Here is a 16,552-nt window from a genome sequence, read left to right on the forward strand (position 1 = left end):
TGCCCAGCAGCTAGGTGGCACAGTGGATAGAGCACTGGGCCTGGGATCAGAAAGACCTGAGCTCAGATCCAGCCTTAGTCACTTATTAGGTACATGACCCTAAGTAAGTCACTTAATTTCTCTCAGCCTCAGTTTCCTCATGTGTAAAATGAGCTGGAGAAGGAAATGGCAAACCACTCCAGTATCTTTGCCAAGAAAACCTCAAATGGGGTCACAGAGATTTAGAAGACATTTGAACAGCAGCTTGCATCCACTGTTTCCAGTTCTGCCCTCTAGTGCCGAGCAGAACAAATCTAATCCTTCTTCCAGGAATACTTGAAGACATCTCTCTTTGTCCACCCTAAATCTCCTCTTCTTTAGGGCAAACATAATAATAAAGGCTAACATTTATATAGTGCCTTAAAGTTTGCAAAGCCCTTTATGTATAGTATCTCATTTGGTCCTCACAACAACTCTGGGAGGTAGATGCTACTGTCATTCCCACTTTACAGAATGGGGAAAATGAGGCAGACACAGATTAAGTGATTTGTTCAGGGTTGTACAACTAGGAAGTGAGGGTAGATCAAATCAGTCAGTTCTTAAAGAAATTAATTCAGGCTGTTCACTGGAAGGTCAAATACTGAAGCTGAAACTTAAATATTTTGGCCACATAATGAGAAGATGGGACTCATTGGAAAAGACTCTGCTTTTGGGAAAGATTGAAGGCAAAAGGAGAGGGGGACAACAGACGATGAGGTGGATAGAAATCGATAGTGTCATAGAAACAAGGAACATGAACTTGGACAGACGTCAGGACATAGTAGAGGATAGATGGACCTGGTGTACTATGGTTCATGGGGGTCACAGAGCCACGCATGACTGAATAGCAACATCCGTATCCCAAGTCCAGTCCTCTGTCCACAAAGCTGCCTGAATCCCCCATTCCTTTAAAATGTCTTGATATCACATAAGGACCTTCAGCATTCTGTTTACCTTCTTCTAGACATTTTTCAGCTTATCAATAGCATCTTTCAAAATGTTCCCAGAATTGACCTCCCGATATAATCTTATCATGGCAAAGTAACAGTGGGACCCTCACCCCCTTAGTCCCAAACACTGTATAGATTAATGCAGCATCAGGTTGCATTAGTTTTCTGTGCTGCTATATCCTGTTGACTCTTACAGACCGATAAAACCCCAACTAAATCTTTTTTCAGCTGAAGGCCACGTGGCCATTTTTGAGATTGCTAGGTGGCACCAGGATGCATTCTAATGTTGGAGTCCTGAAGCCCTGATTTCAGATACTTACTAGCCGTTTAACCCTGGGCAAGTTGTTTAACCTCTGCCTCAGTTTCCTCACAGTTCCCTAACACTTGACGCATACATAGTTAGGACTTTAATAAATTCTTGTTGAATTAAATGAATGAGCAGTATTTCATTGAAAATAAATTTATTCATTAATGAGCTCCTTAGGGGTCAGGGATCTTTTATTTATTTTCTACCCTCAGTTATGAAGAATATGCTATTGGGGAGTCACAAGACTGGAGTTTTAAATCTTATCTCTGCTGTTGCTACCCATATGACCTTGGATAAGTACCTTCCTCTTTCTTAGCCTCAGTTTAGTAATCTGTAAAATGAAGGGGTATAAATTAGATTCTCACTTGGGTCCCTCCCATGTCCAAACCTTATGATCTGATGAAAGAACTAGGCATATGGATACTCAGGAAAATCTGACCAGTGACTAGTGGACTGTAGCATAATGTTGACCTTTTCCCTAAAGCAAGTCCTGGGAATTGATTCAGATTGCGCTCAGTGGAGCCAGGATTGATTGTGCAAGCCTTGAATGGATCCAGGGCTAGGAACTCTTCAATTCCACACTAATTCTATCTCTTAGTTTCAGGTGATTTGTGAGATCAGATCAAACAAATTAACACACTCATGTATGCACTTGGGTGGGGATGGGGGGGGCAATCAGCAAAGAAGACTCACATTTCACATTTATATAGTGTTTTATCATATGCAAGTGCATGTATTTTAATCCTACTTTAGTAGAAATTGATATTCTGAGTGGTTGATCATGTGGCTGGCAAGTGTCTGAGGCTCTCCTGATACCAACCATGTTATGATGTATTTATTATGCTAGGGACCCTTGCCATCCAGATTCTTAGATCCCGGGTGCAGAGCAGGCACATTCATAATCCCTTACCTTCTCTCAAGTACTTTATAGTTTTGAAAGCACTTTTGAATGTAATATCATTTGAACTTCATGACACTTCTGTCAGTCACTAAATTCCAGGGACTTCCCATCACCTCCGGGATCAAATGTAAAATCTTCTGTTTGATATTTAAAGCCCTTGATGGCCCAGCCCCCTCCTCCATCTTTCCAGTTGTCTTACACCTTCCCCACCATGCTCTGCCATCCAGTCACACTGGCCTCCTTAGGACTGTTTTCTGCACAAGACACTTTATCTCCTGACTCCTGGCATTTTCTCTGGCTGTCTCCCATGCCTGGAATGCTCTCCTTCACATCTGCCTCTTGGCTTTAATGGCTTCTTCCACCTTCTACAGGAAGCTTTCCTCAGTCTCTTCTTAAATCTAGTGATTTAGCTCTGCTAATTACCTTCATACTATGCTGTATACAGCTTGTTTGTCCATAGTTAATTATGTGCTGTCTCCCTCATTAGAGTGGCAACTCCTGGATGGGAGGGGCTGTTTTTGCCTTTCTTAATATTTCCAGAGCGTAGCCCAGCACCTGGCACATAGTAGGTGCCTGCCTCATAAATATTTATTAACTGCTATCAGCAGGCAAAAGGTCAAATGATAATAGATGATGCCAATAGCAGCTTTACTCCATAGATAGAAAGGACGTCACAAACCAAGACATGGGTAATTGATAACCCTCCCACTGGCCCCCTTAATCTCATTCCCTCCTTCGATTTTGTTCCGTTTATCATGCTTGCTCACCCTCTTCCATTCCACCCCTTCTCTCCCCCGGTGCAAAAGTCTCTAGGTTACCCCTGTCTTTTTTTTAAGCCCTCTCCAACACAACTATTCCTTGAAGCAAGAAGTGTCTTTCTCTCATTCTCTCTTCTCATTTACTATCAAACTTAGAGAAAGAGTAATTCACACTCACTGCTTCCTCTTCCTCAGCCCCTTGTCATCTGGCTTCCATTCCCTTCCCTCTACTGACCCTTTTCTCTTCAAGGTCACTCGCGGTTTCCTCATTACCAGAGCCTGTGGCCTTTTCTGTGTTATTATCCTCCTTGGTCTTTCTCAAGAAATTGGCATTATTCTGTAGTACCCTGTGAGCCTTCACTTTCCCTTGGTTCTCTGACACTTCTTTTTCCCTCGCCGGTCACTGCTTCTTGGTGTCTTTCAGTTGTTCCTCTTCCTCTTACCATCCTCTAAGTGTGGACATCCTCCAAGACCCTCTCCTTTGCCCTATTCTCTCTAAACTCTTTGCATGTGAATGACTTCCAAATCTCTATCATCAACTGTTACTATTTCACTCAGACCCAGTCCCAAATTTCCCATTCCTCGGTAGACAGCAGAAAGTGGACTGACTCTGAGAATCTGGCTTCATATCCTGCTTCTGGCACTACCTATGACATCATGAAACATCACTTAGGTTCCCTGGGCTTTGGTTTGCTCATTTGTAAATTAAGAGGGTTCGAGTAAGTGGGACTTGATGATTTTGAGATCGTTTGATCTCTAAAGCACTTAGCACACTGCTTGGCACTAACAGGCACTATATAAATGCTAGAAACTATTTTTGTCGTCAGTGTTGTCATAATCATTCTCATCACCATATGGATTACTTACTCAAGTTCAATATAAGTAAAACTGCTCATCATTTTTTTCCCCAAAATTTGCCCCTCCAACTAACTTCCCCTATTTTTGTTGGTGACATATTCTAGTTACCCGGGCTCAAAATTTCTCTTTTACTTTCCATATGCCCTCACCACCTACATCCAAACTTTGGTCTATGCCTTAGAATTTTCTCTCTGAATGATATTCCATCTCTGTTCACTCCTTTCCACTTAACTGCTATCTTCTCTACTCCTTGCCTGAATTGTCTTCTAACAAGTCTCCCCTCTCCAATCCATCCTTCTCACTGCCATCAGAAGAACTTTCTTAACTAAGAGGGTGCTCAGGAGTTTTCAGTGGCTCTCCATTGCCTAGCAGATAGAAGCAAAATTCTTTAGCCTCGCATTCAAGGTTGTCTCTAATCTGACTTCAGCCTTCCCCTTGTGCTACTCTGTGCTTTAATTAAACTAAAGTATCTTCCGTTCCCATCCTCTTCTACACATAGACACTCATCTCCACTGATGGCGGCCCATCTCTTCCTTCAAAGCCCATTTCAGTTGCCACCTATTCCATGATGCCTTTCCTGATTCCCTCAGGTAGAGGTCATCCTTTCCTTCTTGAATTACTGCTGCTGTTTGTCCTCTCCTGGGCCTTTTAAAGTATTTTCGGTTGTATATGCATCATATCCCCTCCTGGACTATAAGACCCTTCAGGGTAGGAACGATTTTATTCCATCTTTGTCCCCCCAGTGCCATGAACCTATTTCTTGCGTGTAGTGGGCGTTTAATAAGTGTTTGTTGAACTGAGTTGTCAAATTAATTGTATGGATAATAAATGTTATATGAATTCAGACAGTAGAATGAAAAAGGGGGAAAAGTTTTAGCATTCATTTCATGGTTCAATATTCATTGTAAGATATTAGAGATACACTACTTCTCAAGATAGTACCTACGGTATCTGTGTACATAAAATACACATATATGATGACTAATGGTTGGAAACCCCAGTTTGCATCCCAGCTCAGCTCAAGCCTCACCTGGAATTACCTTGCATTCATTTTTTCATTGATTCTCTACACATTGCTACCTCTACATTCTCTATTCTCTACGTATTTCTTATGTATACTTCTTATTTTCCCCCAATAGTGTGAAAGCTTTTTGAAGGCAGAGACTGTTTGATTTTTCTCTTTTTGTCTCCAGTACCTGGCACACAGTAGGTGCCTAATAAATACTTGTTGACTGATTGATGGAAACTTCCTTTCCAAATAGTTTCTCTGATTCTCCCCCTTATTGTACAGTTCTCATAGGAATAGGCTCCTTATGTCTTCATTTTTCTTTTAATCCCAGGGCCAACACAATTCCTACCCCAACATAAATACTTACTATATGCTTATTGATGTAGCTCAGATCAGATCGAGTGAAGCCACCTATCATTAATCTTTTTTCCCTTTTGACCATTGTTAATAATAATAATAATAATAATAACAATAGCTAACATGTATATGGTGCTTAACTTATGTTAGGCAATGTTAGCACTTTACAAATATTATCTCACTTGATCCTCATAATAACCCTGGGAGGTAGATGCTGTTATCATCCCTGTTGTACAGATAAGAAAACCCAAGCAGGCAGTGTCTGAGGTCACATTTGAACTCAAGTCTCTTTGACTCTAGGCCCGGTGCTCTCACCACTGCACCACCTAGCTGCCTTATAAACAATATGCGAGTATAATCTCTTGTTTCCATCCCCTTCCCCTACACTGCCTCTATGGATTCTCCCAGAGGGTCATTGTATGCTGCATTGTACGCTCCTTGAAGTGAATCAGTGAGTGCTTCTAGTTGGCTATTTTCACAGACCACGCACAGACCCATTACCTAGTCAGGTTTGACAGCCACTTCCATGAAGACTTGATTATTAACTGAAATTTGGCCCCTTTTTTCCTCTCCCCTTAAAAAAAATAAACAACCCAGCTTCTCCTTTGACCCATTGAGTCAGAAAGAACAAACTGAGTCAGGAGAATCAGGGCAAGGTAGATGGTAGGTATATTAGTCAGGTGAGTTAGTCACTTGGGAACTTAAAAGGTCAGTGGCCAATAACAGAACCATTTCTGCCTCCCACTTTCTAACTGAGTCAGCCTTGAATTCTCATATCCTGCCCTGAAGAAGCCAGGAGATGGTTATAATTAACACTGCCTAGTGGCAGTTTCACTTCCCAATGACTTTCCATACTGGGCTAATAGCCATTATCATGAGGTAATGATTCCTTTTTCAGGCTGTCCTCAATTACTCATTACCTTATCCCCATAAAGCAGACATTCATATGACTTGAGTAGAAAGTCAGTTGTTATGTTTCTGTTCCCAAATATCATTTAGATATGTCACAAAGTTTACTTACCCATCGTTTATCATCACTTTCAGAAATATAATGCTAGGTTTCTTGACTCAATTCTCTGTTTAAAATACATCCTCCTTTTATTAATGTGCTGTATACACTTTGCTGCATTTATACCCCTTCTCAGTTGCCTGGAAGCCATAAAAACAAATAATATACCAGCCCTTCCAACGAGGGTTCTATTTTTGGATCGGCCCTAGTTGTCAGACCTCAAGGTGGTCGGTCTGTTACCTTAGCCCTTCGTGTCTTCCTACCATGAAGCTGGCATTAGACAATGACCTGGGAGACAAACCGTACAGATGTGTCTTTCTAACCCTGGTTTGTGAGCACATTGGGGAGGATGGCTCCCATCGCTATCCTCTGATCCAGTGGACTTCGAGTAACTCCGAAAATCACTAGGGAACCCACACTGTTGTTAGCGTCTACCTTCAGCTGGGCACTTCTGCACGTAGTAGGAATGTGTTTTTCCCTCTGTGGTTTTGGAGGATGCATTCTTTGAGTGCTCTGTGGGCAGTAGTGACCTCTCTATCTATGCGTACATACATATGTGCATATATAGGACAGCTCTTGGACTCCAGTTGTATACAGGGAGCACAAAGGGATTTCCAAAGAAAGAAGAGATCATAGGATCTTAGATGAACAGGTAGAAGGGATCTTAAGAGGCTCATAGACCTAGAAAGGACCTTACAAGCCATATAGTCCAACCCACCCATTTTACAGATGAGAAAACTAAGGGAAATGAAGTGATTTATCCAAGGTTGCACAAGTAATGTTATAGGTGGGATTTGAATCTAGGTCCTCTTTTACAGTTGAGGAACTAAAGCCAAGAGAAGCTAGTAAGTGTCTTGAGGCACAATTTGAACCCAGGTTCTCCTGACTTCAAGCCCAGGGCTCTATCTACTAGGCTGATGTACTTTTGATAAATTATCAGGTCCAGACTGCAAACTTAGTAATGACTTTGGGGAACAACCCAAAAAAAAAAAAAAAAAGAAATGTCTTCTGAAATTTAGAAAGCTGTGTAAAGGCTCTGCACCCGACTCGTTCTTTTGTTTACTTTGTTGTTCTTGCTGTTTAGTTGAGTCCAACTCATCTGTGATGCCATTTGGGGTTTTCTTGGCAGAGATGCTGGAGCAGTTTGCCATTTCCTTCTCCAGCTCATTTTATAGATGAGGAAACTGAGGCAAGCGGGATGAAGAGACTTGGCCAGGGTCACACAGCTAGGAAGGCTCTGAGGGTGGATTCAAACCCAGGTTCTGGTGACTCCTGGGCTGAAGCTCTATCCACTGCGCCCCTTAGCTGCCCTTTTTTTCTTCACAGTATCTCTTAAATCCTTTGCTCACGCTGAGGGTGTTGCCATACATCTTGCCCGGGCCTTGGTGATCTTTGACCTTTAGGTATCATCCCTAGCTAGATTGGAAGCATCATTGCCCTTCTGATCATGTGAAAGTTAAGCCTAGACTTTAGAATTTTAGACTCTAGACTTTTAGATTTTAGAATCCTTTTGCTATCAGGATATGTAAAGTGGTATTATAATTTATTTTGTCCCTATTACAGAGAAACATATAAATATGCAATAGACAGTTTGAAGAGAATGTAGTTTGTAGAGATAAGAAGTTAATATTATCTACTAATAAGTCATCTTTGTAAGTTCAAAATATCCCATAACAGCTAAATTTGGAGAAACTTAAGCCAGCTAGACACAAATGATGCTGGGATTTTTTCAGGATATTATGAGTTCATTATTCAGATTAATTGGATCTAGTTATCCAAAATTATCCTTCAAAGCCATCATTTCTGTGATTTACTGCACAATGGAAACTGGACCAGTTTCCAGTAGCCTTGAAAATAATCAGGCTTTTTCTGCAGTTGGAAAATATAGCTCTACTGGATGTAATACAGAATCACAGGAGACCGGGCTTGGAAAGGACTCCGAGGCCATCTAGCCCAACCCACACCCAAAAGAGAATCCCCATTATATCACATAACCTAACAAGTTGCTTTTGCACTAAGCCCTCCCGTGAGGAGAAACTCACCGTCTCCAGAGGCAGCCTGCTCTGCTCCCCCTTTGAATAGCTGTAATCTTTTGGAGGTTTTTCTGAACATCGAGTCTCAATTTACTTCTCTGCCACTTAAACCTAACGCCCCTGTTTCTACTCTCTGGGGCCTAATCCCTCTTATATTTGTCCTTTCGGATATTTCATCCCTCCAACCACCCTCCCACCCCATCCCTAGTCATCTCATCCCTAGGCTAAGCATCCTGATTTCCTTCAGTTGATTCTCATATGATATGAACCCTAGTGCTTCTCCGTTCTGGTGGGCCTCCTCCAATTGCCTTCCCTAAAGAAAATAAGGGAATTCGAGATATAGTGTACCTAAAACAGGGATTCCTGGTGTTGCACTAAAGCCCCATAAACTTTTTTGGGGAGGGGGGGTTGAGTTACCAAAGACAAGACCACACCTAAAACCTCCCCAGGCCAAACAATGTTGCACAATAGCATTTTGTTGAAACATGCACCCAAATCACATGTGTACATTTATTTCTCAGAAGGATACAGCCAGCTGAACCCAAATGGACTCTTTTTATCATGGGTGTGACTGAAATGATGATTTGCCCAAACCATTCTTAGTTATATTGACGGCAGTTTCCGGTTTTTTGTTTTGTTTTTGTTTTTTACACAACTAGGAAATTTCCTCAATAAATTTTACTTAAGGTTGTTTGCTTTGCAGTGGTCAGCTAACATTTTTTTTTATTCCCATTGCATTGTGCTACTTTAATTGCTTAGAGAAAACAATTCCATTTAAAGTAAAAGCCTGCAGTAAGTTAATAATAAATTAGAATACTGTTGTTTAAAGCTTGCTTCAGTGTTAGAAAGTTATGGTAAGATGGGCATGCTAATACATTGTTGGTAGAGCTGTGAATTGACCCAGTCTTTCTGGGGAGCGATTTGAAATTATGGGAAGAAAGTGACTAAAATGCCCAAACCCTCTGACCCAGACATTCCTGTGTTAGAGATATACTCCATGGAGGTTGAAGACTGTCTACGAAACAGTGCATAGAAGGTCAAACTTTTCCAATATGTTGATTAATTTTGCTGAATTGTTTTTCTTTTTTCACTTTTTATTCATTGTTATAAGACATCGCTCTCTGGGAGGGATAAGATACATTGGGAAATGTAGATGATGTGAAAGCAAAAGTTATCAATAACTTTTTGTTTTCTTTGTTCTCCTAACCAAGGAAAAAGACTCATCTTCTTCTTGTTTTACCCTACAGTGACACTGACCTCCTTGCTGTTCCTCACACAATACACTATCAACACTGAGCATTTTCAGTAACTGTCCCATATGGCTGAAACCCTCTCCCTCCTCATCTCTGCCTCCTAGCTTTACTTGCTTCTTTCAAGTCTCACCTAAAGTCTTTCCTTCCGAAAGGAGCCTTTCTCCAGTCTTCCTTAATCTTAGTTCCTTCTCTCTCACATTATCTTTAATTTATGCTGCATTTATCTTGTTTATAAATACTTGCTCGCATATTACCTTCTCCTTTAGACTGAGCTTCTTGAAAGCAAAGAACAAGGTTTGGATTTTGTTTTTTTCTTTTTCAACTTTCTTTTTCTCCCCAGCTCTTAACACAATGCCTGGTATATAGTAAGTACTTGACAAATGCTTGTTGACTATACTACATTTTTTTTTTTGCTTAACAAAAAATGCTACAAAAGCAATTATCTGCATAGTTCTTTTTGAATTATCCACAAAGCATAGTTAAGAGATATTATTATATCTATCTAGAAATCTTATTAGCCCTTTCTGTAATTCAGTGGCTAGAGGTGGCCAAGTATCTCTGGATTTTCATTAAATTTTATTTATAATGGTACCTCGAACATTATGGAATCCAGAGTTAGGAAGGCCCTCAGACATCATCTGGTCCAACCTTTCTCTGTATCCCCTCTCAACATTCTAGGGAAGTCTGTGAGCCAGTGGTAGTCCTTTTTCTTGTGAAGGCCAGTCACCTTTGATCCCATCCCCTTCTGTCTCAAAACTTGCCCCTTCCAACTTCCCTCCTCCCTTTCTCTCATTTTCAGTCTTTCTCATCCATCTGTACCTTTCCTGCTACCAACAAAAAATATCTGAATCTCCCCCATCCTCCAAAAAAGTTTTATATTACTGTCGCATCCCTTAAAGTTATCACTCCATATGTCTCTTTCTTTTCATAGGCAAACTCCTAGAAAAACCATTTGCTTATTGCTGCTTTTTATTTCCTAGCCTCCCACTCCCTTCTCAATCCCATGTTATAATTGGATTTCTTACCCTACCACTAAAACCTATTTCTCTCAGGTTACCAGGATCCCTTAACTGCTAAATGCAGTGACCTTTTTCTCAAGTCATCATCCTTCTTGACCCCTCTGCATCATTTGACAGTATAGACTAGCCCTTCCCTATGGGTACTGCCTTTACTTAGTTTTCCAAATATTGCTCTCTCCTGATTCTCCTGTTATTGTTGGTTGTAGTTGAGAAATTCTCTAAAATTCTCTGATTCCAGATTGATATAGAGCGTATGGTAAATTTGCCCAGAGTGTTCATTAATATTTCTCCTACCAGAACATTTCTAATTTGAGAATTCATTATTGGAAGGGTAGTTTCTGTGTATTTAGAAAGGGAAGTAGTTAGCACTCTAAGGTGCCATCATTAAGAATAAGACATGTGAGACTGACTTCATTTCTGTTTTTGACGTGATTACTTGACTAAATCAGGTGAATGCCATACTTATCATATATGTGGATTCCAGAAAGTAATATGACAGAATATTTCTCAATATCCTTGTGGACAAAATAGAGAAAGGCAGCAAAGCATAGGGATCTAAGCGTCCTGTCTTTTGTCATCCTTGCAAATTTGGTTGAAATCTGAGTTATTTTTATTTGTATTTCTCTCATTAATAATTTGGAGCATTCTCCTATATGTTTTTGATGATTCTTCTAAAAATATTCATGTTCTTTGTTCTTATTCTTATATACTTCTGTTAGTTAGCTACGTGCCTCGGTTATCAGAGATATTTGATATAAAGGTGTCTTTTTTTCCTAGTCCACTGCTTTCTTTATCTTAGTTGCATTAATTTTGTTCGTGGAAAAGCTTTAAAATTTCCCATATTCATAATTTGGAAGCAGCTGTTTTATTTACATATCAGTAGTAAAAGAGCCTAAAGCCGCTAGGCAAGTACTGTGATACATTCATTACATTGATAATTCTTATGACCCATAATTTTAATCCCTCTACCAATTTCCATTCTTTGTTCCGTCTTTATGTACAAATCCCTCTTCACGATATTGAATTGGTTGACTATTTCATGGACTATCCATCTATTATCCATCATACTTGCTGTATGACTATTGTCTTTCTCCTTGCAATTTGCATCCTCCATCTTGACTTTTATGCCTGTGCTTAAGTCCCCTTCAGTAATTTGCTGCCATCTTTTTGTGCCCATCATGTATCCGTCTGTTGCTTCTGAGTCACCTGAAAATTTGAGTCTTCTGTGATCATGGTGTTCATTGGCATTCCTAGAGAGCAGAGAAGATTGGTATTAGGAATATGAAGTTTTTCTGCCCTTCTCAGATTCCTTCTGGCTCTAAATCTATGATCCTGTGAGGAATCCTGGTAAGAACCAATTATTATGAGAGACCTCTGCCACTGATAATTCCGTTGCCTTCAGGATTTTGTAATTACTCTCCACCTCCCATCATGGCCTTTTCTACATGTTGTCTTCTTGTGTCTGGAGTATATTCCAACTTCACTACTTAGAATCCCCACCTGACTCTCACAATCCTGAACTTCCTTCAGATGTCACTCGAGCACCATCTCCTACCTAAAGCCATGCTTTATCACTCCATTTATTAGGTTCCCCCTCCCCGTTACCTTCTATTGACTTTATGTATACATTGTTTAATTGTTTTGCGTACGTGATGTTTTCCCTATTAGACTGTAAGCCTCTTGAGGGCAAGGACAGTTTCATTTTTGTCTTTGTAATCCCAGCACCTAGCACTTTTGTAGGCATTTAGTACCTTATTCATTGATTGATTGGAATCATACAAAAGTAGCTCAATTTCCCCAATGCTATCTAGCCTGCTCTCTGCCTCATCTATGCTCCCTTTAGCTCGTTGCCCATCTGTATTCCGGTTGACATATGTACCAGTGGATAAATGCAGTGGGTGTCCCATTCTCTGATTGCAATGAGTTTCGGGCTGTTCCAAGCTCTTCATTTTAACAGCTGTTTTATACAACACAAAATTCTGTAGGAAATGGCGATGGTGGCTAATTTTTATAAATATGGTTTTTCAGAAATAATGGCTTGTTTAAGTAAGTCAGGCCAAAGCTGTTGTAATTGCACAGTATCCTCTTGATTCTTTTATCGAATTTGGTATTGATGTTGACCTTTTCACTGACTGAGAGATGATCCAGCCACGTAGAGACAGATAATTCTGAAACAACTGACCTGTTCCTCCAGCTTTTTAACATAAAGTCATCTTTTTACAGATGTCTTCTGTACTCACCATGAGTATGTCAATTACAAATTATTTAATTATAGAAAATTCATTAAGACTCATCTAGTGATTTTGTATGCATTTAAAATGAGCAAAAGTGGAAATAATTTAAAAATTCTATAATCAGACTTTCCACTAGGCAGGCCTCACTCACACCCCAGTTAATACAGGTAATTGAGTTTTTATTGAATTCACTTTGGGACATCTGGACCTATGATTCACTTTGTAGGAAAACTCCCTTTACTAATACGGATGGACACCTTCTCTGCCTATCATCATATTGCATTCATAGGCTGTTTAATTACATGGATTAGACTAGTTCCAATTCGTTTGTCCTAAGTTTCTGTGTACAGTATGAAATAATGCTTCATGCCTTGGAAGCCCACAAATGTGTGCTTTTGGTGGCATTTTTTTAAAAGGTTAGGCATGCCTTTTAAAATCAGGGCTCCCAAGTCGTGTGCACATGTTTCCAATGAAGACTCACTTGCTACAGTAGAGACTGGCTTCTTTCACATGTTTGGGTTCACTTTCACACTCCTGTTTATTCACTGCTAGTCGTTTGACCTAAAATGGTCGTCTCATCTTCCCAGGCTGCGTCTTCTCCTCCCCCCACCCCTCCAGTGCTTCAGCAGTTAACACTATTTGTATGTGTCTAAGGTCTCTGCTGCCAATTTCTCTGGGCCATTTCAAATGTTTCTCAAAAGCAAAAACTGCTAGCCATCAGTGGGACTGCTTATGTCTGCCATATGGTACTCTGTGGAGACTGGACTAGGTGGCCCTAAGGAAGATGCCTGCCAATTCTTAATATTCTACAGTCCCACTCCACCCCTCTGCAATCACCAGAACTGGTGTATGTTACGTTATGGGGTGGGGGAAGGAAAGAGGAAAGAAAGAAAAAAGACAGAAAGGAGAAAGAAGGAAAAGAGGACGGAGGGAATGGAGGAAGAAAAAGGGGACAGAGGGAAGGAAGAAAAAAAAGACAAAGGAGGAAGGAATAAAGGAAAGAAAGAAGAGAGAGGATAAGGAAGGAACAAAGAAAGAAAAACAAATTTATTAATTAGTTAACTGTGCAAAGCACTGAGCTAAGCAAGGGAATGCAAGTATTTATTAAGTAATTCCTGTGGGCAAAGCACCATGCTAAGCACTGGGGATACAAATAGAGACCATCCCTGCTCTGGGAAGCTGCAGATCTGTTTTGGGGGTGAGAGGAAAGGGTTGTGGAAAGCTAGGAGCTTATACAAGGAGGTTGCGGGCTAAGAATTGGTTTGATTCTATTAGAGATGAGCCCCAGGATTGGTCATCATAGGGGTGCAACCCATCTTTCCACCCCCTCATTGGTTCACCACAGACCCCTTACTTGACATTCTGTGCTTTCCCCTTTGGAGACTCCTCTCTAGACTATAAGTAGCAGAACCATTGTAGATGTGCATTGATAGAAGGCGTTTCATGCACTGATAAATCATAGGCATAAATGATATAAATTGGTATTTTTCTCCCTACAGCCAAGATTTTATGCCTATAGGAAACTCAGGGTAAAAATTCTTCCCACTGATGCCCACTGACCGCTTGATTATACCTTCGAGTCTTAGAGAGATCTGGCTGACTGAGAGAGCCAGTGATTTGCTCTGGTCACAAAGTGACTGTCTAAGCAGGATCAGAGTTGAATCTGGACCTTAGTCTTTCCAACTCCAAGTTCAGTGGTTTGGTCATCAGTGTGCGTATGTATGTGTATACCTAGGCACCAGGGTGTCATAGGAAGAGCTGTGAACTTGGAGGTAGGAGGCCATCACAACCTCTTTTTGTCTTACTTTCCCTATCAGTAAAATAGCGGTCATTTTGAGGTTTGTTGGATGGAGTTCTATAATTGGAGCAGGAAAGACCAGAGTTCAGATCCAGCTTTGGACACTTACTAGCTGTGTGATCCTTGGCAAATGACTGAACATCTCTGAGCCTCCATTTCCTCATCTGTGATGTCATTTTAGATATTAGTTTTGTCATTTTATAAAAAAGAAACGTGAGATCGATCGACTTTGCTGGCTGAGCTGTCCGCTTTATGCCAGGCTCCACATGGGGCCCAGTTCATTGGGACAGGAAACCCACAGTGTGGAAGCCCTGATGACAGACAGCAATTTATATCCTTACAGAGTTGCTTGAGGTATCGAGTGCTTTATAAACCTAAAAACACTATGGAAATGCTTGTCATTATCATGACTATTGTTAATGATTCCAGGCTCCAAGACCAGCTCTTTATTCACTAGGACACCAGACGGCCTCTTGTTCCATATTGATAACGCCCTGTTTGGTGAGGCGAGGGGACAGGATGTGCCACACTTAGGCGTGGGAGAGCAGGAGACCCTGGGAAGGGAGATGATTCTACTTGATCACTATTGATTATTGATTTGGTTTGTTTTTAGGACATGATGTTTCAGCTGCTCCGAGGTCTGGATTTTCTTCATTCGCACCGAGTAGTACACCGAGATCTCAAACCACAGAATATCCTTGTCACCAGCAATGGACAGATCAAACTGGCCGATTTTGGGCTTGCACGGATCTACAGTTTTCAGATGGCTCTCACCTCAGTGGTGAGTGAGAAAGTGCTGCTTTGGGGCAGGGGGGGGAGGTGCGGAGTATTTGTTTATACTAATCTTCTGGAAAACCCCTTATTTCCCTACTGTTAACCCTGCAGATAGGCATCAAAGGCATCTCAATCTTTAACATTATTTCTCCGCCTTCCATGTGATCCATTTGTATTTGTGTGTGTGTACGTGTTATTCCTCCCCAGTGGAATGGAGTCTCCTTCAGGGTGTGAGCTGTTTTCGTTTTAATCTACGTATCTTCAGGGCCTCTTGAAACATAGTAGGCAGGCACTTCATACAATGTATTTTGAGCAAGTGAATGAATTCATTCATTCAGTGATGGTTGGTGAGCAGAGCTGATGGAATGTCCTCACAGATAGGGGAATGTCCAGGTTCGCAGCGGGCACAACATGTTGCAAAGACCGCCTGTTGCTTCTTAGCCACTAAGGAGAAATCAGAAGTTTCCACATGTTCCCTGGAGGCCACAGCTGTTTTCAGGTCCCCTTTCTAGCCATTCTGTCACGGATGGGGAAGAAGGGGCATGATCAGCATGGCCCATCGGAGACCTAAAGTGCCAGGGCTTAAAAAGGAAGAGGGAAATGCTGACTTCAGGAACCAGAAACCGTTCCTCTCATCTCTGTCTGCGGGGTTCCATTGAGAGGACTGAGTCTGAAAGACCAAAACCCAGAGCTCTTGGATGAGCCCGCGCTGCCCACCCTGCTGAGGGCAGCCCTCCGCCTGTTCAGAATGGAGAAGGGTTCCCCACCCTGCAAGAGTCCTGCTCCGACCGAGCCTCTCTCATCATTCCAGTGTCTTGCGGATGCCTTGCTTTCTCCAGGGTGCTCGGGGTTCTCAGGAAATGGAAAACTGGGTGCCGAATGCCCCTTCCCTTCCAGAGCACGTCCTGTAATTGTACCTGGTGGATTGTTCCAAGAGGATGATTCCAGGACCTTTGCATGAGGGGGAATACAGAGGGCTGAGTCTGAGAGAGAGGGAGGTTTTCCCAGAGCGTTTCACGCCTCGCCTCATGGTACCCGGAGTCCAGAGGAGCGCAAGAATCATCTCCCACAGTGTTACCTCTGTCCTCTGATACAATGATAATGACAACAACAACAATAAAGATAGTAACAACACTAGTGATCGTAAGAATAATGGCAGTGATAATGACAGTAACCACAACACTGGCGATGATGATGACAGTAACAACACCAGTGGCGATGAGGATGACAGTAACAACATCAGTGGCGATGAGGATGACAGTAACAATACCAGT

General features: G+C 41.4%; 1 protein-coding gene across 1 annotated transcript in view; it reads left to right on the forward strand.

Moving 5' to 3' along the window:
- Nucleotides 1–16,552, forward strand: part of CDK6 (cyclin dependent kinase 6) — a 257,723-nt gene that overhangs the window by 107,158 nt on the left and 134,013 nt on the right. Inside the window, exon 3 of the mRNA XM_036759648.1 lies at nucleotides 15,118–15,285. Within this exon, the coding sequence (XP_036615543.1) occupies nucleotides 15,118–15,285 (168 nt within the window). The remainder of the gene's footprint in view (nucleotides 1–15,117; nucleotides 15,286–16,552) is intronic.

This window comes from Trichosurus vulpecula, chromosome 5, assembly GCF_011100635.1.
Source record: "Trichosurus vulpecula isolate mTriVul1 chromosome 5, mTriVul1.pri, whole genome shotgun sequence".
In the NCBI taxonomy this organism is placed as follows: Eukaryota; Metazoa; Chordata; class Mammalia; order Diprotodontia; family Phalangeridae; genus Trichosurus; species Trichosurus vulpecula.